This window comes from Alosa sapidissima, chromosome 22 (genome assembly GCF_018492685.1).
Source record: "Alosa sapidissima isolate fAloSap1 chromosome 22, fAloSap1.pri, whole genome shotgun sequence".
Taxonomy (NCBI): Eukaryota; Metazoa; Chordata; class Actinopteri; order Clupeiformes; family Clupeidae; genus Alosa; species Alosa sapidissima.
Window position 1 is genome coordinate 14,415,401 of NC_055978.1, and position 27,631 is coordinate 14,443,031.

A 27,631-nucleotide genomic window follows, 5' to 3' on the forward strand; every position below is an offset into this window, starting at 1 on the left:
TGGTACATTTTGACCACTGTGTGGCGCTATAATCACAGGAAGTGATTATATCTCAGCAATGCTTTCACATATAGAAACCAAACTTGGTATATGGACTTGGGATCCCATTCTGAGGACACACAATACATTTGGTGACCTTTGATCACTAGGGGGGCGCTAGAAATACAGGAAATTAGCTCATATCTCAGCAACGCCTTTACGTATCGAAATCAAACTTGGTATATGGACTCGGGACCCGATCCTGAGAACACACAATACATTTGGTTTACTTTGACCACTAGGGGCGCTACAATTAGGAAGACTTTTTCGCATCGACACCAAACTTGGTACGTTGATTCGTAAACACATCCTAAGGACCCACAATAAATTTGGTGACATTTGACCACTAGGGGCTGTATGACTAGCAACACTTTCACCTATCGCAACCAAACTTGGTATAAGAACTTGGGACTACATCCTGAAGATGCACAATTAATTTGGTGTGCTTTCAACACTAGGGGTGCTATAATTATCAACACTTTCACCACTTTAAACCAAACTTGGTATGTGGACTTAGGAGTACATCTTGAGGACACACAATAAATTCGGTGACCTTCGAATCCAGTCCAGTCCAATTCAAACAAGTCCAATCCAATCCAATCTAACACAACACAGTCAAGTCCAGTCCAGTCCCATCCAATCCAATCCCAACTCCTGCTTAACTGCTTGGCCCCCTCATTGCTGCTTGCAGCTATATTGTTGTTTGATATTCAGGTGATTTCAGTGAGTTTCCTCTCCCAAATCCCGCTGATTGTTTTGAGCTGATCTCTCATTGCAGTCGTGCTGTTTTTTCCCCCCTTCAGCTTGTTATGATGAAAAGTGCAGACATTGACCTGGATTGGAAATGCAAATGATTGAATATTTATTCATTTGCATAATATAAACACTGAAGCAACTGTGTAGCATAGCAGAACTAGCCTTCAAACATTCTAGACACAATGAGGCACAACGTACAAGATACAGATCCAAGATACAAGATCTTACTTTCCTGGGTATGTTTGTTTTAATTATTATTATTTGCAGCAGACCTCTTTTTCCCCACAAACCCTTCCATCCAAAATCCATAACCAATCGTTAGCCTTCCTTCATGAGCCATGTTAATGAGAGATATGAGAACATTGAATCGCTAGGCCTATTGAATTAGCTTATGAATGAGTAAAAATGAGTGCTTGGTGTTGATTGCACAGTTCCTGTACCGGTTGGGTCCAGGCCCTGTGCCTGGTTCCCCACAAGCCTGCCCGGTGGCAGATGAAGAGAGATGGCTTCCCGTGGCTTCCAGGTTATCATGGTGTCAGCTGAGCCTTTCCAGCATTAGTTTGCATGACTGATGACTCTCATTCCCCGTTGTTAATATCCCATCGAAGGGAAGACTGCATCTCCAGGCGATGTACCACACGAGAAGTCCGCTGTCAATGTGTACGAGGAACAGCTTGAGCTAGGCCTATTAAAAAAGGTAAAAGTAGGACTAGCAGACACAAGGCAACCCTAGATCATGTGTTCCAAAGACTGAGCTACAAAGGACCACGTTCGGACTCTGAACAAGATGACATCCAATTAGCATGTCCAAATTGTGCACAGGCCCATGTCACTGCTTCCAGTCACAGTTTTTGTTGGCAGGCTTACCACACAAAGCAGAAGGTGGAACTGTGTTTGCTCTCTTTCAACCCTGAAGGTCAAAGTTGATCGGAGGGCACAAAGGGCAAAGTGCCATCTCAAGGCACACTTTCTCCCTTTGTGTCTGTTGGCAGGGTAGGGTCCTCCTGTCTCTTTGCCTGTGTAGCCATAATTTGATCAGTTCCTCTATGAGCATAAATATTGATGAGAGGGAAAGGATCGGGAGCAATGCAGTAATGAGCTGAAAACCCTCCCAGAATAGCACCCTAACTAACCTCTCCAGGGAGAAATGGTTAGATCTCCTGGTTTTATCAACAATAAAAAGTCAAGGAGCTGATTTGACAATGCCGTATTTGGTTGGCCACTGCAGTTCGTATCAAATGGCAGCCCCTATATCTCCTGAATTCTGTGTGCTCCTTTGACTTGACTGATGATTGATGATCAACTATTATTCCCAAAGGTATGATTTTTTACAACAATTTTTTTTACAAAAACTTGGACTAATGCTTAAAATTCTAATTCTTAAATCTCAATGAATGTGAATGGCAAGTCACTGGTGCCAGGTCTGCATAGCATTGATTTTGGGATTGCTTTTCCAGTATCTGATTTAGTCTAATGGCTTGCCTTATTATGTTTTCAGAAAAAGGAGAAAAAAGAAACATAAGAATTGCTGATGTGTTGCAGCACACCGTACCTTGTTATCTCTGCCCTTTGGCTAGGTTATCGCCGATGTCTGAACCTGTACTGTACAGTACTGGTCCTTCTAGACCCTGTCTTTTTGGAACATTGTGTTCGATATAATGGTGGGATTTATAAACAAAATATGGCCATCATCACTCTTTCAGAGCATGATACATGGCAAAAGTTTTGTGCAGATTAACTGCATTATGCTAGTGTCACAAACTGGTTTTAAGTCTAAAGTTTAAGAAGCGATCACTGCCATGAAAAAGGGCCCCCTAACTATTTTGTCCTGACTGTGAAAAGCAGCCATTTCCCTTTTCTATGGTTTTGATTTATGTGTTTAAATGGAAAGCAAGGAGGAGGACAATCTCTCTAAAACTAAATAAAGTATGAGCATGTTTTGCCATTGTGGGATTTAATTAGGCGACTTGGTCACTTTATTTCTAGCACAAAAACCCTGCCTACATCTTGGATCAGTTCCAATCACATCCATGGAGAAAGTCACCAGTTGGCAGTTATTGGTTTGGCTATTACTCTAGGATGGGGAGTGAGGGGAGGGGTGCTGCTTCCTCCCTGCCCCCCGGTCAGTCATCGGGGAATAGCAGACATCTGCCAGCCATCCCCTCCTCCTATCCCTCAGGACACACACACACACACACACACACACACACACACACACACACACACACACACACACACACACACACACACACACACATATACTTTCTCCCCCGCTACTTTGACTTCCTAGTGCACAGACCACTTGACGGTAAATAGACCCACAGGTGCGGATCCTTCTGTCGCCATCTCAGAATTTCAAAAGCAGGACTGTGTTCAGACTGTTCTTTTTAGCTTAGGGAGGCTCCTATCAGAATGAAAGACATATTTTAGTGATGAGAGCTGTTTGGACTCTCAACATGCTTAGGGAAGGTGCTTCTATGCTTTCTTTTAAGTCTCCTTTTTAGCATCCTTTGAAAGGAAAGGTGATAGTGATGCTCCACAATACCTTGCGCCAGATAACAATAACCAGTCAACTTGACACGAGACACCCGCCTTCCCTTAAGTGTAATTAGAGTGTTTTTTCTATTAACACTGCAGTTGTCTTTTCCTATGTCCTTATGAATTCATCTTCATATCTGTTGTAATGATTGCTGGCCCAAAAAAGGGCCAAATATAAATGATCACATTCATCTAATCTTTCCTAACGATCCGCTAGCTGCCCGCCCCATAAGCAGGCCGTCAGAAAAACGCGTCTCTGTAGGCAGTCTAGGCTCTGAGATCTGCACACAAAAACAATTGCTGCCAACAAGTGTTGCCAACCGCTCAAAGGCAAAATAAAGTGTTACAACCAATAACCGACGAGTTGCGCTTTCAGGAGAGTTTCAATTGCACGGGAGGGAGGGAGTAGCGAGCTAGCTCTCTTTTGTTTGAACGTCAACAGAAGTGACGTTACCCGCTATCGCTGATGCAACCTTTAACCTCATGACATTTTACATTGAGGTTTAAGGGATAGTGGATAGAAAAAGGCAATAGGACGGGGAATCCGAACGCAGCCCAGGTCTACATCTGCGTTGGCTGTGGTCCCTAAGACCGTAACAGTAAACGTGCATCTTTCCTGGTTGAGGATGTGATGCTGTGTGACTCCTCAGTTATTGTCCAGTCTGTTTCAGCCACATATGTGACGTGATGTTCCACAGCCCATACTTGACCTGTGCTCTTACCCAAACATTTAGACCTGTTTTGGCAGAACCAATCCTGATCTGTTGTCTTGAAACCTTATTTGTTCTCATTGTTGTCGTTGTTTTGGTTGGGTCTGACTTGTGAAATGAACTGTTGCCTGTAAGAGCGGATGTTGGTTGGGTGGTGGTTAGGTAGGGACTTTAGCCTGCAGTGGGAGACAGGCTAATCATCCGTGACCTGGCAGTGCCCACTGAGACTGATTGGAAGTGAAAGGTTATGTCGCCTAGCATCACTGCAGAGCAACAGTCTGTCTCTCTCTCTCTCATGCAGACACACACATACACACAAACACATTCACTCACTCATTCACCCTCTAATTCTCTTTAACTCTCTGTCTCTCTCACTCTTTCTTTTAATCTCTCTCTTTCTTTCTGGGTTTACACCTCTCTTTTCTGTGTTTGTGTGTCTGTCTTTCTAGCTCCCTCAGGGTGCCTTCCCAGGGGGGGCACCACAAAACTTGTCACTGATTGGTTGAGCATTTATTCTTTTGCCTCTTCCTCTCTCTGCCCCCCCACACACACACCCCCCCTATAGGAACTGAAGCCCCAGAGCCACTATAACCATGGCTACAGCGAGAACGTGGGACGCAAGAGCCATGTGGATGACTACAGCACCTGGGACATCGTCAAAGCCACACAGTGAGTAGAGAATGGCAGGCAGTGACCGCAGAAGAAAAACGGAGACCAACGCCCACCATAGCATGATTTTTGCCTTGGCTCCTGATCTGTGTGTCTGTAATTGATGTAACAGAGAACTTGCATAAGCAGGTATCGTGTGAACCTGTTTCTGTAGATGCCATCTATTTATTACATACAAGATGAGGGGAAATATAAGTAGAGTGACTAGACTTTGTTGAATCCATGTAGACCTCCTTACAGTCACCAGACATGCCGTTCACCAGTGTCTAGTCACACTGGGGCACTTATTTGGGTCATTTTGTTGTCACAAGTCACAGATTGTTTCACGGTTGCACTTCAATGATGCTGCAATGAACAAAATCCCCCTTGTGAAATTTCACAAAAAAGTCCGGAAAGCAGTTAATTTCCTGCCGACTGCTGCAGAGTTGTAAAAGTCCAACCTCAGAAAGTAAAAGTCCAACCGTGTATTGGTTCTACCTTGGGCATTAATACAGGTGATTTTACTAATTAGCTGATAGACCTGTCTGATGAGTTGTGGCACTTAGAATCAGCTGGTTTAGTGAACGGTTGGAACAAAAAAATATATGCTCGGAGTTTTGTTTTCTGATGCACCTCTGTATTGCTGTTATGAATGTGTAAATATGGAACAACAGTCCAGGCAATGTTTCTTCACAAGACAGAATGCAGATTTCATAAACGGGAGGGTTTCAGCTATTGCATAAATCTCCCATGAATATTGACTTGCCACTCTTAAGTCCTGCTTTGATGTTTTCAAATATGTCCCTTTTATAGGCACAGTTCTCAAAAATGAAGAAATAAAAAGGATGTGTTTGTGTGTGCATGAATTCAAATGTTTGTTAGGCTAACCAAACTCATGGTTCTCTTGCAGTAGCCTACAGCAGAGACTTTCTAATGAGGAGACACAGCACTCAAAAAATCCTCCATAGAAATGCATGGTGCTAGTTTGTAACGCCAATATGGCCGTTGTCTACACATATCCCACCCCTTCCTCAGCAAAACGTTGACATGTGAATACATTGAGCCAATCATGTGGTGTGATGTGAATACATTGAGCCAATCATATGGTGTGTTGTGAAGATATCTTGCCAATCATGTCTCGTGAACTCGCCGCTGGAGCAAGATTGGTGTTGTGAAGCCTTGCGCACGTGCATTTCTGCTGAGTAGGCTGCCCGATGAGTGCCCAAAAAGCGTTGCTATATGGCCGCCGAGTGGAGGGACTTGCCTAAAAGGACTTTGCCTACAGCTACAGATTTGCATAATGATGGTCCCTGAACTTGTCGAAACTTATTAGTGCATCAGGGTTTTAAGGACCCAATATGTTGCCAGACAAGAAGCTAAGCGAGGTAACCTGCTGCACAGCACACAGGGCAGGCTAATGTTTGATCCGTGTTTCTCTCAGTGACTGACATTTCTCTCTGGCATCCTTTTGGGATTCTGGTGAGGATGGGACTCGGTTACACTCATCGTCACATGACTGGGGCAGGATAGGAACCTTTGGGAGTGGACGAGACGGAAATCATGATAGCAAAACAATAGGCCAGTTGTTTTGTATAGATATGCAGTACTAATATGTTATGCAACAGTTGTATCCGGTGGAGCGATTTGACTTCTGATTAGACATGAGGTGCTCCTTGAGTGAGGATATTCTTGAATGGCCTCACTTAGACACTCACTCCGCACTAGTATTCAAGTATTCAAGCAAGGCACCTAACCCCTCACTGCTCCCCGAGCGCCGCTGTAGTAGGCAGCTCACTGCTCCGGGTTAGTGTGTGCTTCACCTCACTGTGTGTTTGCTGTGTGTGTTTCACTAATTCACAGATTGGGATAAATGCAGAGACCAAATTTCCCTCACGGGATCAAAAGAGTATATACTTATACTTACTTAGTGTTTACGAAGTGTCCACCCATTCAAAGCAAAAAAGCAAAATGACAGGCAGTGGTTTTATAACCTTCCATGTTTGAGTAAGGATAGGGAGCAGGCAAAGCAGGGGGAATATAAAAAATGAACGTGTGACGTTACAGATGAGTGTCCAAATTAATGTGTACAAATAACCTTTCTGCCTTTCTGTCTTAATTTGGGAACGAAATGAAGTACAATCTCCCTATCTCTCTCTGTCCCCCCCCCCCCCCCCCCCCCCCACACACACACACACACCTGCCAGACTCATTTCCTCTACACCAAGTAATTCTGCCCTTTCTCATCATCAAGTCCCTGTATTACATTCTGAAATGTTTTGCTGTCAGGAAAAACAGCCTCTCCAATATACACACACACACACATTCACTTACTTGCACTCATCCACATCCATATCCACGCTTACACACACACACACACACACACACAGAGAAACATCCATCCTTCTCCGTGCGTGCTGTGGTCCCCAGGGATAGCCAATAAATCCCATGCCTGTGTCACTTTATATGGCCTTCTTGTGTTGGTGTGTGTGGTCTGGGCTGGGCAGCCAGAGCAATATTGCTGTTAATCTCTTTAACCTGAGCTCAGATTAAAAAGACCAAATGGCCATGTTTTATGTCCTTGGCAGAGGGTTGGTGGTGGATGTGGAGACTGTAGACACAGATGCTAACACTAGAAGTTTTGTGTTGGGTTGTTCACACCAGAAACGATAACTATAAAGACGACCATAGCTATAATGATATGAGTGTCCACCCTGACCAACGATAAAGGAAGTCTCTCGTTTTGATAAATGTGTTGTCTAAAATTCAATGGATTCTGATTGGCTGTCAGCTTTTTATTGTTCTCAAAATTGCTCTGAAATTGATCCCTAACTATATTGTTCTTCATGTGGTCATCGTTATAGTATGTGGTGTGGATGTTGTCATTCACGTCAACAAGAGCAATACTTAAAACTTGCTTTTGCCATTATTGTTATAATTATTGTTCCAATTTTGTGTGCGTCCGTGTGTGCATGCATTTATATGTATGTATGCAAATGATGGATAGTTAGCCCTACTTTGTTTTTTAATGCCCATTTATTAATCTACCAAAAATCCTCAAAGATTGTAGAATACTATGTGGCTGCTCTGAAATCTTTGGTCGGTGAAGTCATTTCAATGTAACATTCATTATCAATATCTAACATTTTCGTCAGGGAAAAGTAATTGAATTCTACATTTGAGTATGAACCCTGGTATGTGTGCAAATGATGGATGGCATATTGGATTTGACCCTGGACCGCTCCCTTGCCTTCCCAGGTACGGGATCTTCGAGCGATGCCGAGAGTTGGTGGAGGCGGGCTACGACGTGCGTCAGCCGGACAAAGAGAACGTCACACTCCTGCACTGGGCGGCCATCAACAACAGGATAGACTTGGTCAAGTGAGTCACGCCGCAGACCTCACACACACATACACACACGAGTCAAACCGCTCGGCTCAGTCCGGTCTCGCCTGGCCAGAAGCATACAGTGCTGTGGCACCCAGTTTGTGTTTGCGGTGATGAATGGGCCCCTGTGGCGCGAGCACACGGAGGCTTGGAGCCAGACTGATGTGCTGGCATTTAATGTGTGGCATTAGCAGGGGTTCAGAAAGTGCAATTAGTAGATTATGGTGCCAAGGAAACAAGAATTTTTTTTTTTCTAAATCAACAATGGTGATGTAATTCTGAGGGCTTGATGAAAAGACCAGAGTTTACCATTTCTTCTACATTTCAGAGGTTTTATACCATCAGTTTACATCCTTAAGGCTTAGATGAAACTATGCAGGATGAAAAAACTATGGAGGATTTATTAAAGGAGAATTCCGGTGTGATATTGACCTAAAGTGTGTTGAAACATGATACCGAGTGTGAACGTATGTCTCATAGCCCATCTTGGCTTGTCCCCTGCACTCCAAAATCTTGCGCTAGTTAGCCAATGCTACCAACAGCTTTTTCAATGGTGGTGCTTCGGCATCGGGCTAGCCATGCAAATAAATCACTGTTTTACACCATTTACAACGCTCAATGTATCTCCACACTTTACTGGTAGACTTCCGAGGGCCCTGACATTTAAAACGAGACATTGAGAACTTTGAAAAAGCACTGGTCATTTACTTACAAGACGATTTATACAGACAGTATCTTCACGAAGTTTTGCATTTGCAGCCATCTTGAATTTAGTCACGATAAGTCGAGCGACGAGTAAGAATGAACAGGTATGATAAGGGATCAGATTCCAAAAATAATTCTGTGGAAATGCATGGATTCCAGTTGCTGCTACTGGAAGAAACTGGAATCCATGCATTTCCACTGAATTATTTTTGGAATCTGATCAGAAATGTAGTCCCCAGGTCACAATAAGTTGGGAAAAAAAATTTGGAGAATTTTCCATTCCACTCCATTATACAGAATACCAGCTGGGATCATTTGCATTGTCTTTTTTACTCAGGGCAGCAGTTTTCAGATTATATTCTGTGCTTACATAATTGCAAAAGGGTTCTTCAATGTTTTCTCAGTTAGCCTTTTAAATGATAAACAGAATGTGCCTTTGCAACATTGGATGAATGGTTGATGATAATGGGCAATGTAGATATTGCATTAAAGATCAGCCATTTCTTTCTACAACAGTGAAGAACCCTTTTGCAATTATCTAAGCACATAATGTAATCTGAAAACGGCTGCCTTGATTAAAAAAAAAAGCAATGCAAATGATCTCAGCTGGTATTCTGTTTATAATGGAGTGTAATGGAAATGTCTAAGTGTCTCCAAAATTTTGACTGTTATTGTATGACCAAAGCTTTGTGATGTTATGAGGGCCTCAAGATCCGTCTCAGTCAGGATTAGTTACATCTCTGAATGAACGGTGATTGCATAATTTTCACACGCTTTGGCTCTTCTGCTAGTAATGAAAGGGGATGATAAAGTCTGTAGTTTCAACTACCATCTCTCAACTCTGACTGCATAGCGTGTGCATGCATAGTCACACATCCAAGGATGTACACAGTGAACTCGTCACACACACACACACAGTAGAACGGATGCAGACACACAAATTCACACAATTATTGTGTTATCTGCTGCAGTGCTCTGGTGCTATTGTCTGATGCAGTTGAGAGATGAACCAAATTGCAGGGACGGAAATGCAGCCCCCTGCTCTCTGTGTGTGTGTGTGTGTGTGTGAGCGAGGTTGAGCTTGTGTGTGCGTGTGTGTCTTTGTGTGTCTGTGTGTGAGCGAGACTGTTGAGCTTGTGTGCGCGTGTGTGTCTTTGTTTGCTTGCATGCTGGTTATGGAAAAGAGAAAGACAGAGACAAGTGTATTTGTCATTTCCTCTACCACTGCATTCTGTGGGGAGGATCACCAGAGACGTGTGTGTGTGTCTGTGTTGGAGGGGATGTAGTGTTTACCCCAAAACCTCTACACTTTTTTTTTTTTCCAGAGCACAGGAAACCACGAGTTGTTCTCTGGTTTAGAGTTTACTAGCTAAATATAACCATTATGCAGTTAGTCCGTTAGCCTAAAGATTGTCTGCTTGTTCAGGTGTCCTATCTTTTTTATGCTATATATATATATATATATATATATATATATATATATATATATATATATATATACACACACACACACACACACACACAATAGATTATAATATACTATTGAATTGAGGTCTCCTCATTGCTTAAGGAATGGAATTGTACTGATTAAATGGCATGTGCTTAAATCTGTTCTTCTCATCAGACAGGTTCAGGAGATGGTAGGAATGACTGCTCAGTATTCATGCTCAGTCCTCCTCTGTTCAGCAGATGGTATAGTCATTGTGTGTGTGTGTGTGTCTGTGTGTGTGATATCTCACAGGTACTACATATCTAAAGGTGCTATAGTGGACCAACTTGGGGGTGACCTCAACTCCACCCCACTGCACTGGGCTACCAGGTAAGGCTATGAGAGTATTTCATTGTTTCAATGCTCCTCTGTGTTAACTTTATTATGTGAAAATTCACTTCACTCAAGAATGGTTCTGAAGCTTGTTCTGACACCTGTAGTATATTGTAATAGATGCACATATGCATTGTTGAAAGAAGGCTGTGTCACACAATTTGGGTATATTTACCGGTAAAATGTCGATGGAGATGATTGCTGAACCTGATGTGGGTTCACATGCTTTCTTATGTTGAAATGAAGCGTGCAACTGCTGTATCCTTCAGCACGCTAGCCCACCCTTGATTACTCACACACACACACACACATATATATATATATATATATATATATATATATATATATATATATATATATATATATATATATATATATATATATATATATATATATATATATATATATATATATATATATATATACACACACACACACACACACACACAGTAATCAGATCCATGTGTAAACACTTAATCCGGGCAGCACATGCTTCGGTGTGGTAGGGTGACCACAGTGACATCACTCACCACCATGCATCCAGCCTCCCTGAGGTGACTGATATCCATTATTGATAACCCGTGTGGGTGGAGGACCCAAATCCTTTCCCTCTAAACCTCTAGTGACCTTTACAAAGAGCGTTCCAGTTTGCACAGTGAGCTGCACAAAGCCCTTATCTAATGGCACTAATCGTGAATGGTCACTGCAATATTGATTTGCTGTTTCCTGCTCCACTGATGGCTGGGAAGCTGTCTGGTGTGGAGTGTGGCCAGTGAAAGTGCAGAGGCTGGTGCTAGCCGCGGTTGCGGTACCTGAAGCAGAGATGGACACACCAAATACCAGTGTAGGAAATGGGGGCTTGAGATTTGCAGTCTGCTGAGTGCTGATAGGTTGTTTTCCTTCATTTATTTTGAGAAAGTTATGCTGCAGAGTGCAGACTATGCCCTACTTTTTTTGTTTAGTTTTTTTTTTTTGTGGGCAGGATGGTGTAATGTGTGGTGTCGTTGTCTACCCATTCCCTTGTTGAACAGCTTCTTTCATCCTGTGCTGTTTCACCGTTGCGTTTCCCCTCTCCTGAACTCTCACTTTTCCCCTTGTCATCTCTCTCTTGTTTTCTCCTTATTTCCCTTCTCTCTAGTCTTCTCCTTTCTCTCTCCTCTCTCTCTCTCTCTCCCTACCTTTCTCTTATCTCTCTCTCCTCATTTCTTCTCTATTATCTCTCTCTCCTCATTTCTCTTCTCTCGTCTCTTCTCTCTCTCTTTTTTTTCCCCTCCCTGTGTCTCCATCAGTCTCCCTGTTTGTTTCACTCTTAAGATATATGTCCCTATTTGTGTCTCTCGCTTCATATGAATGTTAACTCCTCTCCCTCTCTCCCCTATACAGACAGGGCCACCTCTCCATGGTGGTGCAGTTGCTAAAGTATGGTGCTGACCCCTCCCTCATCGATGGGGAGGGCTGCAGCTGTGTCCACCTGGCCGCCCAGTTTGGACACACCTCGATTGTGGCCTACCTCATTGCCAAGGGACAGGTAGGCGACATCTGTGCACCACACTAGATAGATAGATAGATAGATAGATAGATACTTACTTTATTGATCCCCAGGGGAAATTCAAGTCTACTTATTCCCAACACTGCTGTGTCCTGTGTCAAACCTGCGATAGGAATGACATTAATCGATGCAGAAGCATTTCTGTTTGCTGTTGATTGTTATATTGCTTTTAAATGAATGGCAGGCATACTGTAAGATGTGTTTACCTCCCTTATTAGTATCAATAGCAGGAAGAGTGATGGCGTAGTCTAGTGTGGACGTCCCTCTTTTGTGGCATACATCATGTCATTACTAACCTCATTGTGAACGCAGTCCTGTAGGACAGGTTACATTCTCTCATAGCCTTTTTCCACTGACAGAGAAATGGCGCCGTTCCCGTTTGCGAACCAACATTTGAACCGGTCGGAGCATTTCGACCAAACAAAAAACGGTTCCGAGCGTGGCACTTTGGTTCGGATCTTGAACCAGAACATTTTTGGTTTTTCCTGCGAACCAGAGTGGGCATGTCACTTTAGCGTTCAGAGGGGAGAAGGCATGCGTTGAAATTAGTAAACAAAACTAATCCACTAGCACTAGTCTGCAGACGTTAACTAGCATTTTATACAGCTAATTTGTCATCATTCTCCCGTTCATGCATCTCATTAACTTTTGCTTTGCATGCAACACCCATTGTTGATGATGGTGCACACTTAGTTTGGTTCAAAACTGTTGGAAATGTGGACTGGTCGGTGGAAAAAAACGCCTACACTGCTACTTTCGGAGGCACATCTCAAAGCACAGTTGATGTGACTAAATGATCCTTGCTAGCTAAAACATTTGTGTTCAGTTGTGCTGCGACACTATCTGTCAATGTAGCAGTGGGAAATGGTGGCGAGGGGAAGGGTTAGGATTGCGAACCACTGCCCTAAAACAAGGGTGCTGGACATGTTGTTTATGTGTGTATCCACCAGGGGGTGGTACACCACCTGTGTGCATAGGAGGTTTGGAGCTCTGCAGTTACTCTGTGAGCTAGTAAGTTATCTTATTTACTCACTCTCTCTCTTTCTCTCTTTCTCCTTCTCTCTTTCTCTCTCTGCCTCCTTAGGATGTGGACATGATGGATCAGAATGGCATGACCCCCCTGATGTGGGCAGCTTACAGGACACACAGGTATGTGTGAGGAGGAGGTAGTGCGCTCAGGGCTTTATGTGAGTTTGCACTTGTGTGTGTGTGTGTTACACTGCATGTACATGAATGAAGAGAACCTTTGGTCCGTGTACCTGTGTGTGTGTGTGTGTGTTCCCTCCTCCTCATTGTGATGTCCCGTGCTCCCCTCAGCGTGGACCCCACCCGGCTGCTGCTGACCTTTAACGTGTCGGTGAACCTGGGGGACAAGTACCACAAGAACACTGCGCTGCACTGGGCCGTACTGGCCGGCAACACCACCGTCATCAGCCTGCTGCTGGAGGCCAACACCAACGTGGATGCCCAGAACATCAAGGTCAGGGGGTTGCCACTGACGCCGACACAACATCACTGACAGACAGTTAGGGTTCTGTTAGTTCTCTCAGGAAGAGCCACACACCTTGCATCGCTTGTTTTTTTAGTGCAATTCATGGAGAGTTGGTAGTTCGATTGGATCCCATTTTGAGATAGAATGCGCTTAGTAGTTCATTGTAGTTCTTAGCAGTTCATTGTTGTAGTTTAATTGTACAGTTACCCCTTGCTTGAACACATATTTCTAGCCACATGATTGTAAACCTTATCTGTGTGTGCATGGAGTAATTTAGCATACAAGTGTGAAGCAATAGCCCTGTATCTGTGAATGATGTGTCAATTAGCCTTGGATGGGAGATGTGGAAGGTGTTTTAGTCATGAAATGAGCTGTGAGGTGTAGCAAAAACTGTCAACTACGTGCGCAATGATTCTGAAGCAGAGCATGCTTGCTATGTTTAATTAATCACTGGCAAGTGAGTAGGGAGTTGTTAAATGGATTTTTAAACTGATGTTGGGAGTAATTAACTGAATGGGCTAAAGTGTTTCAACCGTTCAGATAGCACCCTAGCCCCAGATTGTGCACCTTTTAATCAAGCTCTGCATATTGTGTATTATGATTTAATTAATCCTCTGGTGTGTGTGTGTGTGTACTACAGGGGGAGACACCTCTTGACCTTGCAAAGCAGAGGAAAAACGTCTGGATGATCAACCACTTACAGGAGGCCCGACAAGCCAGGGGCTACGACAGCCCGTCCTACCTGAAGAGACTCAAGATGGATAAGGTCTTTTTCTGGCTCTGGCCCTCTCTCTCTGTCTCTCTCTCTCTCTGTCTCTCTCTCTCTCTGTCTCTCTCTGTCTCTCTCTCTCTCTCTCTCTCTCTCTCTCTCTCTCTCTCTCTCTCTCTCTCTCTCTCTCTCTCTCTCTCTCTCTCTCTCTCTCTCTCTCTCTCTCTCTCCCCCCTCACCCCTGCTCTCTCTCTCTTCCTCCATCCCTCTCTTTTACACTATAGCTGGTTTCAGACATGACCTCCAGACAATGCCCGAGTAATTAGGTGCCGAACTCAAACAGAGTCGAGTGTTCAGACATGATCCTCACGCATGGACGTCACATGGTTCATACCTGATGTAAATACTCCGGGTGGTTTAAGTGAGGGGAGGAGCCAGGGTTGATGCACAATATATTGCCAGGGTACTGCACACAATATAGCCTACAGTAATGATGATTAATGGTGCTAATGGCAAGCCCAGATCGTTGAAATGAAAAGAAGGTCTGAAAACATGTATTTTATTTTACCATTTAAGGCAGTGGTCCCCAAACTACGGCCCGCCAACTCATTTTGGGTGGCCCCCCAAAACATGTCCGTGGTATATAGCATCTGGCCCGCATAGAAGTGCGACATCGTCAAACTATAACCTCCGTAATTTCCCCATTCATTCTCTATGGCGAGTCTTAACAGTACACATGTAATACTCCTTAGCCACTGGTTGTTTTGCGTTTGCCATCGAAAACGGAATGAAATGTAGGCCTACCTGCAAACAATGTAAGAGGCCTATGCTGACTGCATCAGTGCTCAAAGTATTCTAAACGTTTATCAATTATTTGTTAATAACTAACTAACTTCTATTCAAGTCATATTTCTGGGACTTTCTGGGATAATTATTTCTATTTTTTTATTCACATGTTCAAATGTACAGAGTTCAAAGTTCTCATCAGGTAAGTGAAAGTTAGAATGGTGGTCATTTCAGATGTGTTTGCCAGCACTTCATAAAACTGTCATAGTTTAATAACTTTAAATTATTTGTAGGATATTGCTTGTTCACAACTTGAGCTATGTATGCAAAGAAAAAGAGTCTTTTTATTAGTATTATTTCATTTGAGCTACATTTTACACTGATATGGCATGGTGGCAACATAAACACAGCTAGCAATGGTATTAAATTGCAGTAGCCTATGATTAAATGTAATGGAATATTCAACTAAGGTAGACTGCTGTTGTTCACAGCACTAAGCTATTTATGGTTGATATACTCCGAGTCTCTGGCCCTCTCTTAGAGCCAGGCATAGTGAGCTGGCCCTCGGAAGAAAAAGTTTGGGGACCACTGATTTAAGGGCAACACATTGCCCCAAGTTGTACTCAATAAGTTGCCCTTTTAAGACTGTCTTTTCTTCCTAACATAGGGTATAGTTTGTGTAGCACAGACGTTATCGTTCTCATCCAAGTGGTAGCCGAAACCCTGTGTGCATAAAGGCTATTGCGACAATTTGACCGTAGCCTACAGTTGAATCGCATTGCAATGTTTATCTTGGCTCATGAACACTCTTGAGTTTGGCTTGCTTCTTAACTGTGTTCGTGTAGTGGATGTGCATAACACACAGGGAGAACCTTACAGTGGTTGTTATGGGAATGTCCCGTCTTAGCAATTTAACGCCAGTCTGTCATGAACACGAAGAATTAATGGATGAACTTGATTATGACAAAGTCATAACCTTATAAACTGCAGTTAAGCCAAGGGGACACCAGTTTCGCACACATCATCCCCACGCCCCCCACTAAGTAGAATTCTATTCATGCTCTAACTGTCTGTGTTCAGATATACGCTCACACGAGTAATCTCCAGACTTAGTGCTAGGTGGCTGGTGGTGTCAGATCTGGGTGATTTCCAGGTAAAATAATTTGGACATTGTGTTCACATATATACAGCCCCCGCCCGCTTGATTCCTGGATCACGTCCCGAGTCCAGTGCGTGTATGAAGGAAGCTGATGATGCAGCTGAATGTGCTTGAGGGAGTGATTTTGTTTTGTAAAAGTGAGGAGAGTCTTGTTTGCTTGTGGATTTTCTGAAGACACCAGCATGTCCCAATAAACAAACCGCGCAGACATCTGGAATGTAACACTCCCTAGACACTCCGAGTGCCCTCCGACTCTCAGAAGGCTTGGCACTGGAGGATTAAACAGCTTTTCATGTCAATGCTGTCCCGTTTCTCACTGAAATCTTTTAGACTCCTTCGCCACCTGTCTTTTTTTGTTTTGTTTTTTTGCACAAAAAAAAGCACAAGAACTCCTCAACTTAACTTGAAAGAACAAGCCCGTCTTGAGGGAAATTGCTACCTTGGCAGTTGACAGTGCGGCGGGCGGCTAAGGTTCAATTTAGTCTCTGGTGTGGCGTTGTTACGGGAACGGGGTATTGGGGACAGCAGTTGTGATTAGCTCCGGGGCTGTTTGGAGCTGTCGCCTCAGGAGAGCTGCGTGAAAACGGAGCGTCTGACATGGTCACCGCTCTCCTAACCACCAGCTGCCGGCTAAAGAGCAGTCTGGCTTTGTGCACCATCTGGGAACAATCCAGGAACCTCTTGTTTGCCTTGTCTGCATCCACAGAGTGTGTGTTTGTTTTTATTTATTTATTTATTTATTTATTTATTTATTTATTTATTTTTTTTCTCCCTTTATGTTTTTTTTCAGGTCTTTTCTCATAACTTGGTCTGAACCCCATCTCTCTCTCATTCCACCTTCTCTCTCTTTCTCAATCTGAAGAATGTTGATTTGTTATTTGTTTCTCTGTGTAATTTAGTTTGTTCATTATAATTCTTGAGTTGTATGATTTTTACAATACCTTTTTTGCTATCAAATATGGCATTAAGCCCAAACTCACTCACTTGCACTCTCTCTCTCTCTCTGTTCCCCTATCTTTCTACCCATCTCTCTGCCCCCTTCTCCCACCCTCCCCTCTCCCCTGGCTGTCGTGCAGGAGTTCAGACAGAAGGTGATGCTGGGGACCCCGTTCGTGGTCATCTGGCTGGTGGGCTTCATCGCCGACCTGGACATCGACTCCTGGCTCATCAAGGGCCTTATGTATGCCGGGATGTGGATCTCCGTGCAGTTCCTCTCGAAGTACGACACACATGCACTCACACACTCTCCTCTCCTCTCCTCTCTCCCTCCCTCACCCTCTCCACACCACTCCCTCCTCTGGTTTGTTCATCTGGACCCGCGGTGCAGGCCAGCTTTTTCTGGTCCTCCCTGCTCTAGCTCTCGCTAGGCTCGCGTTGGACACCTGCGGGACTCCGGCACCAGTGTGAAAATTTCCAGAACACACCCCTGTGGAGTGGAGGGCTCGCTACTTTTTGTTTGTTGATTAGATTTGGTTTGACATACAGAAGCACGCTTGTGAATTAAAGAATTAAAAGCCAGGAATAATGCAAGAATTTTAATGAGGAATAAAACAATAAAGTCAGAGACTTTTGTTATCCTTGTTGTTAAAGGACTGGATCACCCCAAATGTTCACGTTTGTCTATGCTCGAAGGTAGTGTGACCTTGCTCCATCAGCACAGACTGGTGGTGGGCATGACATTCTTGAACAAACTTAAAGAGACAGTACTTGTTGTTACTTCCACTTAGATTACCATGGCTCGGCCTCCAGGGCATTGGTCAGATGCCTCTGCTATGGCTATGAAGTACAGCTACTGTTCCAGCTGAAGTTTGTTGGTTACCAGGGACAATCAGGGACATTCTCCAGGCAGGACAATCGTGTGTTGGTTTTAAGTTGGTCTGGCCGGACCTTCCCTCAGTAATTGTTTGGAAACTAATATGGCCAACGACCCATCCTTAGGATTTTACCTTTGCCTTTAGCTGAACTGGTAGAACTTGGCTTTTACAGTCAGTAAAAAGGTTAAATGTTTGATTCCTCGGCCCCAGCTGTGGCGCAACTAGCTGGGGCACCTGCACCGTACTCCGGCGACCCGGGTTTGATTCCCACCCCGTGCTCCTTTCTGGATCCCACCCCGACTCTCTCTCCCACTTACTTCCTGTCGTTCTCCACCGTCCTATCTGATTAAAGGCATAAAAAAGCCCAAAAAAAAAAAAAAAAAATATATATATATATATATATATATATATATATATATATATATATATATATATAAAAATGTTTGATTCCTTTATGTGATTTCCTCAAATCACATAAACTGCTAAAATACTTTGTCTGCATGGTCAGTTATTCTATGTAAAAGTGCTACACTGACTATCTATCTCTTCCTTCTCTCTTGTCCCCTGCAGGTCCTTCTTTGACCACTCCATGCACAGTGCCCTGCCCCTGGGTATCTATCTGGCCACGAAGTTCTGGATGTACATCACCTGGTTCTACTGGTTCTGGAATGATATCCTTTTCTAACGGACACAGCATCATACACACATCACACCATTTGCTCTAGGCTAGGGCAATTCTGCACAAAACGGTCACATCCATAACGCCAACACAATACCATGGTATTTAGTTGCCGTTAAGGACGTGACAGTTTTTGCCCTTTAAATGTCAATGGACAATTGTCTGAATTGGTAGGCTCTTATCGTGATCGTGCGTCATTTAGGTGGTTTCATGGTTTATGTTCCTTGTAAAGTGGACAAATTCCTGCACTGTTTTCTGAACTCCCATTGGTCAATGAATGTGTCTGTAAAGCAGACTCCAAAGTAACAGTGTCCCACAGAGCAAGCAGATGGACAGCCCGCTGCTCTCCGTCTGTGCCACCCTCGCTTACCCAGGGTGCACTGGGGCAGAAAGCACCGACTCCCATGAGATGGGAAGCAAGCGGCTACTGAGAGGTGCGCACTCTGGCCTAGATAACCTTTACTTGGGCTGAAGGCCAGTAATGCACACTGAAGAAAATGTTTGTTTTTTTCCTCCCGTAGTACTATAATTTCACTTCGAGGAGCCCCACCACACACACACACCCACACACACATCCCATACACACACGCACCACCACCATTTTCAGCTCAGCTTGGCTTTGAAGTTGAACATCTTTTGAAGTTTGAAGTCCTGAAGTCTTCCGTTTCCTCTATCATACTTCCCCATCTCTAGCGTTGAAAACCGCTGGAGGAGGCTGAGGCCCAAATTACAGGGGAACCAAGGCCACGCCACGTTGGGCCTGCTCCCCCCGTGAGACTGGAGACCTAAACAAACAGCTGGGTGTGACAAGACCGGCTTGGAGGCAGCCCGGGAGCTGGCCACAGGCTGGGTGGTTCTTGTAAAGCCACAGATCTGAAGGAAGTTCAGTCTCTGGTCTAGATCAGTGTTTCTCAAAGTGTGGTCCGCAAGTTAACCCAAGTGTTCCGCGAGCAGATGTGGTAAAATATAATATAGATGAGTTTTTTTTTTGCAATATTGAACCAAATTGTATGTAAATCCAGACAGTTCTGCAACACTGCTTATGTAAGCTACGCCAGTTTAAATGAATCACACAATAAGCAAGGTGCAAATACAATAAGCAAGGTGGTTCATTACATTACATTACATTACATTACATTTAGCAGACACTTCTTGACCAAAGTGACTTACATATGTCAGCTATATTACAAGGGATCACATTGTCCCCGGAGCAACTTGGGGTTAAGTGCCTTGCTCAAGGGCACAGCGGTGAAAGCCGGGAATTGAACCGACAACTTTCAGGCTACTGCACGCTAGCCCAGCTCCTCAATCATTACACTACCAGCGCCCAGTGAGTTCAGTGAGTAGGTGTACTGTTATACTGTTGAAGTAGGTCTACTGTTTTTGTTTTTTTTAGCTAGGTGGTCCGTGAGGTTTTTTTTTATTGGTTAAGTGGTCCTTGATCTGAAAAAGTTTGAGAAACACTGGTCTAGATGGAGGTCTGGGTTTGTCAGTAAGAGGGACACAGGTCTACTCTACACTCTGCAATGAACTTGCATACTACCGGTAATCAATATGCAAGGGTTACCCGTATACGAACCAAAATTTGTCCTCAAGTTGTTGAGAGGTTTTAATCTGCCAGTGAAGTAATGTTTTCAGTTGGTATGCTGGGTAATGCGTTTTGAAAAATACCAAATTATTGTTTTAACTAACACCTCTCTAATTACTCGGGGGATTTGAAAAGGTTTTATTGACAAGGCACGACAGGGTGTGAGGAGTGTATTTCTATGGGAAATGAATGACCTGTTTGTTAGCGCGTTACAGCTCTAGGTCTGTTAATTGCCTCAGAAGCACAGGCTCCTCAGCTAACTTGAACAAGCTTGTCTTGTTTGACGTATTGTGTAAAATAGCACTCGTGAGGATATCCTGAAATACCTCGCTGAAAAAAAGGGCAATCATGCCCATTATAAATCTGAAGTGTTGATCATTCTCATCCGTCACTTACTTTTTTAATGTTTTTAAAAACATCAACATACCCACTCTGGCACACCCTGACGCTCAAGTTTAGACGCACAGCGCACACAATGGAAGTAACAGGCGAGACACGCTACCCTGTGCTTAAGTGACGGCCACTTGGAGCCTGGCCTGATGAGGTGCCTGTGGGCAGCGGTGCACCAGTGTGTTTCTGGGCTGCTGTTGAAACTGCCCGGTCTCTCTCTCTCTCTCTCTCTCTCTCTCTCTCTCTCTCTCTCTCTCGGTTTATGTCACCCTGACGACGCTCCCATGGAAACCAATCCCTGCTGTGGCCTTGCTTTCTTTTGTACGGCGCCAGCTTTGCTACATTGTGCTGCAAAAGATCCTTCATGAGATATTGATGGGTCAGACTGTAGGGTCTGGTCCTTGTTACTGCTATAAAGAAAGTCTTTCCATTCATTTTGTGTGTGTGTGTGTCCACGTGTCCCCACACACACACCTGTTAGAGTTCGGGACAGTGGCCCAGATACTACAGGAAATGAGATCATATTTCCATTGTGTTGAGCCTCCCCTCCCTTTCTTCTGAATGGATCTAGTCTCCCATTAATGGCTCATAGGGCTGGCAGCATCCATGTTTTTCATTTCAAATTCACACCTCACAAAAGCTATTGCCAATGCTTGTGCTAGGCAGTAGTAGTCCATTAGTCTTTTGGCCTGGTGCCTTGCAGACCTAGAGAAAACACACTACAAAAACAAACCTTGCACACACATGAAAGTGTTTCTTTTGAAATAGCAGATCAGGGGCTTGACAAGTCCGCATTAGTCATTGGTGAAACTCCAATGGGGAAAAAAAAAAGAGTTGTGCTTTTCCAGCCGGTGGCACAGATAAGATGAGTAATCCAGGAGTAGTGTAGGAGGAAAGCGTCCTGGTGTCTAAGGTGGGCAGTAAAGTCAGTTTGGGTCGGAGTCAAGGCGTCTGGATTTTCAACCATAAGGTGTGTGTGTGTGTGTGTGCGCGCAGTTTGTGGCTATTGTTGTCTGGAGTTTGTGTGTTTGTCTGTGTGTGCATTAAGATAAGCAACGTATTCCCAGGTGTGCTTTCTTGAGCTTTCAACCACAAGACAATAGACTGTCTGGCCTTAAAAAGTCTGTGGTAGATCAGGTGTTTGAGTGATTGCAGAAGTTACCTATAGTATTCTTCAGCTTGATGACTTGGAGGAAGGTCCCTGTAACTTTTCTGTGTGAGGGTTTTTGGTTGTGAAAGTTTCCTGAATTGTCTTCTGCAAATTACAAAGCAATACAGTACTCGTGGCACCATTGTGTTCAGTGATTTCAAACTGTTACATTCTGTTGAGATGTAGCTCTTCAGTCAAAGTAGACATTGAGCACCATCATCGGCTCACTGCCACAGCGTTGGCAGAATGCCATATCCAACTCCATACATCATCCCCCATCTGTAAACTGCTTTGTTACGACCCCTCTGACCTTGGAAATCTTTGGTTTCACAATTATCTCTTTGTAATTGGTATGTAATACTGAGCACTTAGTTTTATTGGTGCTTAGACACAGTCCTTATGGACAGACTCCACCTGGTGTGCTGTATGAGAACGTTCATTGGCCATAAGCAGATCTTGGCCGTCTTCTCTCATTTACAGCTCCAGAAACAGTTTGCATATTGTTCACTCACTGTTTTTATCTGGCAAAGAAAGTGTACCTAAGAAGGTCATTACATTATGAAGGTGCATCACTTAATGGAGTGCTCAACAATAAAACATGAAAAATAGGTCTTTCCACAGCCCCTTCCTTGTGAAGGATCATCAGTGGTGTTGATGCAGTATATCTAACTGTGACCTGCTCTGTGTCAACATGATCCCATAGTGACATGGCTATAAAACGCTGTGGATAAAAGCCTTTGCTAAATGAGTACATGTAAAGAGTGGGTTTTAAGTGCTAGGCTTTATCATCTCAAGTTGTCCAGACTCAAACCAACACAAGGACTTAGTCATTCTGACCGTGTGTATGACCAATACAGCCCCACTTAGGAGTTGACAGCCCAGGTCAGCGGAGGTCAAGGTCTTCTGTCGACTCGCTCGGGTTTGTAGGAGCTGGTTGTTTGACGAGACTGATGACCCACTCTCCCCACATTCCTGTCTCGTATGTGCACAGACAGATGTTTACTCTCCAGGACATGTAGTTTATGCCGAGGGCAGTCAACCCCCTAATCCTTCCCTATAGCTTAGGGGAGGATATTCACAGCCTTGCGTTCTCTCTGATGTGATTTATTTGTATTATTTCTTTGAATCGGTGTCTCTCTTTCTGCAAGACTGGGTGCGTGTCTATACAGGAAAGGGTTTATGTAAACCATGGGTTTCTGTCCAAATGGGTGATGTGATGCGGCCTCTGTGTTGACGGGGAAATGTATCTTTATGTGAAGAGACCTGTTGGAGAGATCACGTTCCTTAGGTCATATTCATAGGCATACGCTTTCCAACACACACACACACACACACACACACACACTTTTTATTGCCTCCTGTTCTTAGTAGCAGTGTCCGTGACCCCCTCTATAGGGGCAAGTGTGACGTGAATGCAGACATCATCAGTGGCTTATCTGCCTCCACACTGTGATCTGCCCATACACTACTCGCCACTGGCCATAGGAAATGGACATCCCAGCCGTGCTGTGCGTGACTGCACACAGTTAGAAGCATGGGTGGGGGGTATAGGGCCTTCCTTATGTGATGGTTTTATAGTTAGTTTAGGGAGCAGCAGTTAGTGTTGAGTATCATCTGTCTCTGGTTCGCCTGAAATATGTGGCTCTTGAGTACAACGGGATTCTCTGTCTCGTGTGTGTGTGTGTGTGTGTGTGTGTTTGTGTGGGGCTAGTTTTGTGTCTGTGTGTGTGTTTGTGTGGGGCTAGTTTTGTGTCTGTGTGTTTTGTGTGGGGCTAGTTTTGTGTAGTGAGTGAGTGAGTGAGGGGAAGGGTGGTAGTTGAGATGTGAAGGTCAGCTCCATCTTTTCCCTTTTCCTCTCTGTGTTTCTTCACCATTATTATGTATGGTTTCTATTATGTATCTTTTTTAAAGTGTCCCTTCCCAAGCAGAGTTCCTTTTCCGAAGGATCTTATGCAGCCCACCAAAAAAATCTCACCACCTCCTCAGCTGTCTCCTTAACTCCTCACACATCTGCCTCTGGTCACTGTCCACCTCCCGTTCCTGCTCAACAGTGTGGCGCTCTTCTACAACTTCGGCAAGTCGTGGAAATCTGACCCGGGCATCATCAAAGCCTCTGAAGAGCAGAAAAAAAAGGTAAACGGCCTCCAACCCAACCCAGCGTCCACCCCATGCCGATCGGACTCAGTCGCACGGCCCCCTGGGTCACGCATAGACCGGACAAGTCGAGGAACTGAATTTCCATGATCATTACATAACACAGCTAAAGTCAATGAGTGTTCTGTATGGCTTTGGATTGTGCTTGGGTTTTACTTAAACCACTGAATGGTTGATGATGCATGACAAGTTGAGCCCCTACGTTACACAGGGAATTTATAGAAGTGCAATATGCATAAAATTACCCATGTGTGCTTAATCTGCTTATGTTATTTCTACCCTTTTGTACCATACAGCATTTGTCTGTTGTAGCTAAATTCTCTTAAAGGGTATGCTTAGCTGTGTTGTTGTTGAGCTTTAGCTTAAGGCTTCGGCTAGGGTAGTTTCCCAGGAGAAAGGAGGTACACGAACAACACTCCGAGCTCAGGTCTAATTCAATGCAGGCCCATTGGCTCACTTCCAGCGGGCAGCATCAAGCAAACAAACTTCCAGGATGCCTCCCCTCATTAGTGGTCGCTGGTTGGAAGATAATGCCCCTTTGGCTCGATCGCCTCACTGCCCCAGTACACACGATTGATGAGCGTTCTATATATAACCCCGCTTGTCAAAGTTCAGAGATGTAAATGGGCTCCATCGTTCACTAATGGGAATGTCGGCGATCTGATGGCGGAATGCCCCTGACTTGCCCTCCACTGCAAGTAACATCTCTTAGAATGAGCGTTTCCCCCAATTATAAAGGTTGCCGTTATGTTCAGGCGGTAATTATCAAACACTGATGAGCACCATATATAGTTGTTCTCAAACCTTAGAGATGTGAATGATGTTCCCATTAGTGAGTTATGGAACCCAGTGATCTCATTTGGATGTCTTGCCTTACTCTGCAAGTTAACATCTAATGGAATGAAGGTGTTTCCTCAATTATTATGGTTGCTGTTACGTTCAGGAAAAGTGTGGAGGAGGAGGGAGTGTACACCTAAGTAGAGGTGCTGGCCAGGTGGTTATCAAATTAAAAACAGAGTAGCCGCACGCTCTAATCTCTTAACACTGTGCATTTATTTATGACCAACATTTCAGCACACAGCCTTTATCAAGGTTTTGTGACACAGGCAGAAACCACATGGTAATCTACGTCTAGCCATGTTGGATCGAAGGCTTATTTGAGGATTGAGATGCTGGTTGCTTGTATTGATAAGGTCAATGCCAAACTAATGTCAACAAACTGTGTGTGTGGGAGGGGGGGTCAGAACAGGTCAGATATCCACAGGATGTGTTTTTCTGTTGTTGTTGTTGTTGTTGTTGTGTATAAGGGTGTTACTGTTGTTGTGTATAAGGGTGTTTCAAGAGATCAAACAAAACAGCTTACTTAACAGAATCAATACAAATTGCTGGTATTTACCCATCCCATCCCCTCTCTTTCTCTCTCTCTCTCTCTCTCTCTCTCTCTCTCTCTCTCTCTCTCTCTCTCTCCTCTCTCTCTCTCTCTCTCTCTCTCTCTCTCTCTCTCTCTCTCTCTAGACAATTGTGGAGCTGGCAGAATCAGGAAGCCTAGATCTAAGCATATTCTGCAGCACCTGCTTGGTAAATAATAATAAGAAAAACACCACTGCACACATCCCTGTAGTTGTATGAAGTATTGCATTGCATTGAGCTGTATGTTTCAACTAGTGAATTGTTTGACATTGTGTAATCCCTATTACACTTTACCCACCTGATAGTCAAAACATGGCATTTCCATATCTGTACTGACTTATCTAAGTGTTTTATGTGTTTGCCACCTAAGGCAACTCCATTGTTCAACTCTGTGGGTCGGTTTGAAGCTGCTCCACAAAACTTGCTGTGTATAATTACTTTCAGATACGGAAGCCCATCAGGTCCAAACACTGTGCTGTGTGCAACCGCTGCATCGCTAAATTTGACCATCACTGTCCTTGGGTTGGCAACTGCGTAGGTGAGTAAGGAACCGCAATGCCACCAATGGAAATGGTCAAGTTGAGTGTGAACTAGTTGAAGGTCAAGGTCCTGTAGCAGCCAATTTGGAATAAGTTTTCCTTTTTCCCCCTTGTATACTTACTCTTTACCAGCTCTCACTGATAAGTGCTAGCACATGGCTTTCTGGCTGATGATCATTCGAGTTCAACTTCAGTTCAGCTTGCCCCCCCCCCCCCCCCCACACACACACACACACACACACACACACACACACACACACACACACACACACACACACACACACACACACACACACACACAAATCTCCCTTGTTATTTTCTTAGTCGTTGGTCACTTGAATCGCACTGTTCCCCTGCACCCCGTGAGCGCTGTGTGAAATCAGGCGGTGTGCGCAGTTCACACTACCAGACAGACTAAGGAGGCGCGACATGTCTAGACGCGCCCTCAAACATCCATGCAGTCAGACAGAACACAGGGCTTTAACGAGCTTGGGCCCTGTGCAGTTGCCATGGTGGCATCATGCCATGTATGGCATTGTGGTAGTGTGAACTTATTCTTTTTCAAGATACTTTGTAGCTAAATTCGGATTAGGAAGTATCAAAAAAGGAGTACAGAAACTACAGGAAGTGTCTGGCCAGCTGTGTTTGAGCAGGTGGTTAAGGGAAGTGACCAGGGTAAAACAAGAACGGCAAATCTTCCGGAAGCCACAACAACCTCTCGCTTCCCTCACTGAGAGAGAGAGCCCTTTGGGACTGTCTGTGACTGCTGTTACAGGTCCTGTGGGGTTATCCAAAGTTTATGGCAAGCTTAACTTTAGGCCTGTTTGATGGGCCATTAGGGTGTATCATTCATAAGTTGACGCCAGAAGCAAGAAGCACTTGTGATGCCAGAAGCCAGAAGCACTTGTGACTGTGGGCTGGTGACTGTTTACTGGCAGTCAAAGCTCAGCCATTCTACCGATCTACCAATTTGTTTGTGGAAGGGAACCTTGCTTCCTTTGTTTTGCAAGCTAGCCAAGCTGGATTAAGCTGTGGGAACAAGCGAACAAGAGAAGAGGCAGCAAACCTTAAGAGTGTGTGTGTGTGTGTGTGTTATGTGATGCAAGTTACTCCACCTCTTCCTTGGCCATCCAGCAGCCATGATTGAGAGGGGCCATAAGGAGGGCAGACAGTCCCTTCGCTTGGCTCTTTCCCCTTCTGAATATTTCATATTTTATCTCTCTCTCTCTCTCTCTCTCTCTCTCTCTCTCTCTCTCTCTCTCTCTCTCTCTCTCTCTCTCTCTCACAGAGCAGTGCCTGGCCGAATCTAGTGTGTGTGTGTGAGAGAGAGAGCGCTATTCTGGACCCATTGTTCTTTTATGGATTCAGACAACAAACAAGTCTGAGGGGGATCACATTGTCTTCAACCATTTACTTGCTGTGTTAATAATCATAAGTTATGTGACCTCTATTTGTGTGTGAGAGAGAGTGAAGGAGAGATTGTGTGTTCTTGTAATGAAGCACAACATTGACTGAAGAGTAAGGATAGGGACTCCAGACGTGACTCACAGTCTTCCTGTCTTGTTTCCTCTCTTCCTGTCTTGTTTCCTTTCTTTCTTTTCTCTGCTCTC

General features: G+C 44.2%; 1 protein-coding gene across 1 annotated transcript in view; it reads left to right on the top strand.

The window, feature by feature from the left end:
- The window catches only part of zdhhc17 (zinc finger DHHC-type palmitoyltransferase 17), a 38,027-nt gene that overhangs the window by 4,725 nt on the left and 5,671 nt on the right, over positions 1-27,631 (top strand). Inside the window, exons 2-14 of the mRNA XM_042079673.1 lie at positions 4,609-4,712; positions 7,947-8,069; positions 10,522-10,599; positions 11,986-12,130; positions 13,236-13,300; positions 13,469-13,631; positions 14,284-14,409; positions 17,374-17,516; positions 18,682-18,782; positions 23,927-24,051; positions 25,588-25,650; positions 25,927-26,020; positions 26,405-26,409. Coding sequence (XP_041935607.1) covers positions 4,609-4,712; positions 7,947-8,069; positions 10,522-10,599; positions 11,986-12,130; positions 13,236-13,300; positions 13,469-13,631; positions 14,284-14,409; positions 17,374-17,516; positions 18,682-18,782; positions 23,927-24,051; positions 25,588-25,650; positions 25,927-26,020; positions 26,405-26,409 — 1,335 coding nt within the window. The remainder of the gene's footprint in view (positions 1-4,608; positions 4,713-7,946; positions 8,070-10,521; positions 10,600-11,985; positions 12,131-13,235; positions 13,301-13,468; positions 13,632-14,283; positions 14,410-17,373; positions 17,517-18,681; positions 18,783-23,926; positions 24,052-25,587; positions 25,651-25,926; positions 26,021-26,404; positions 26,410-27,631) is intronic.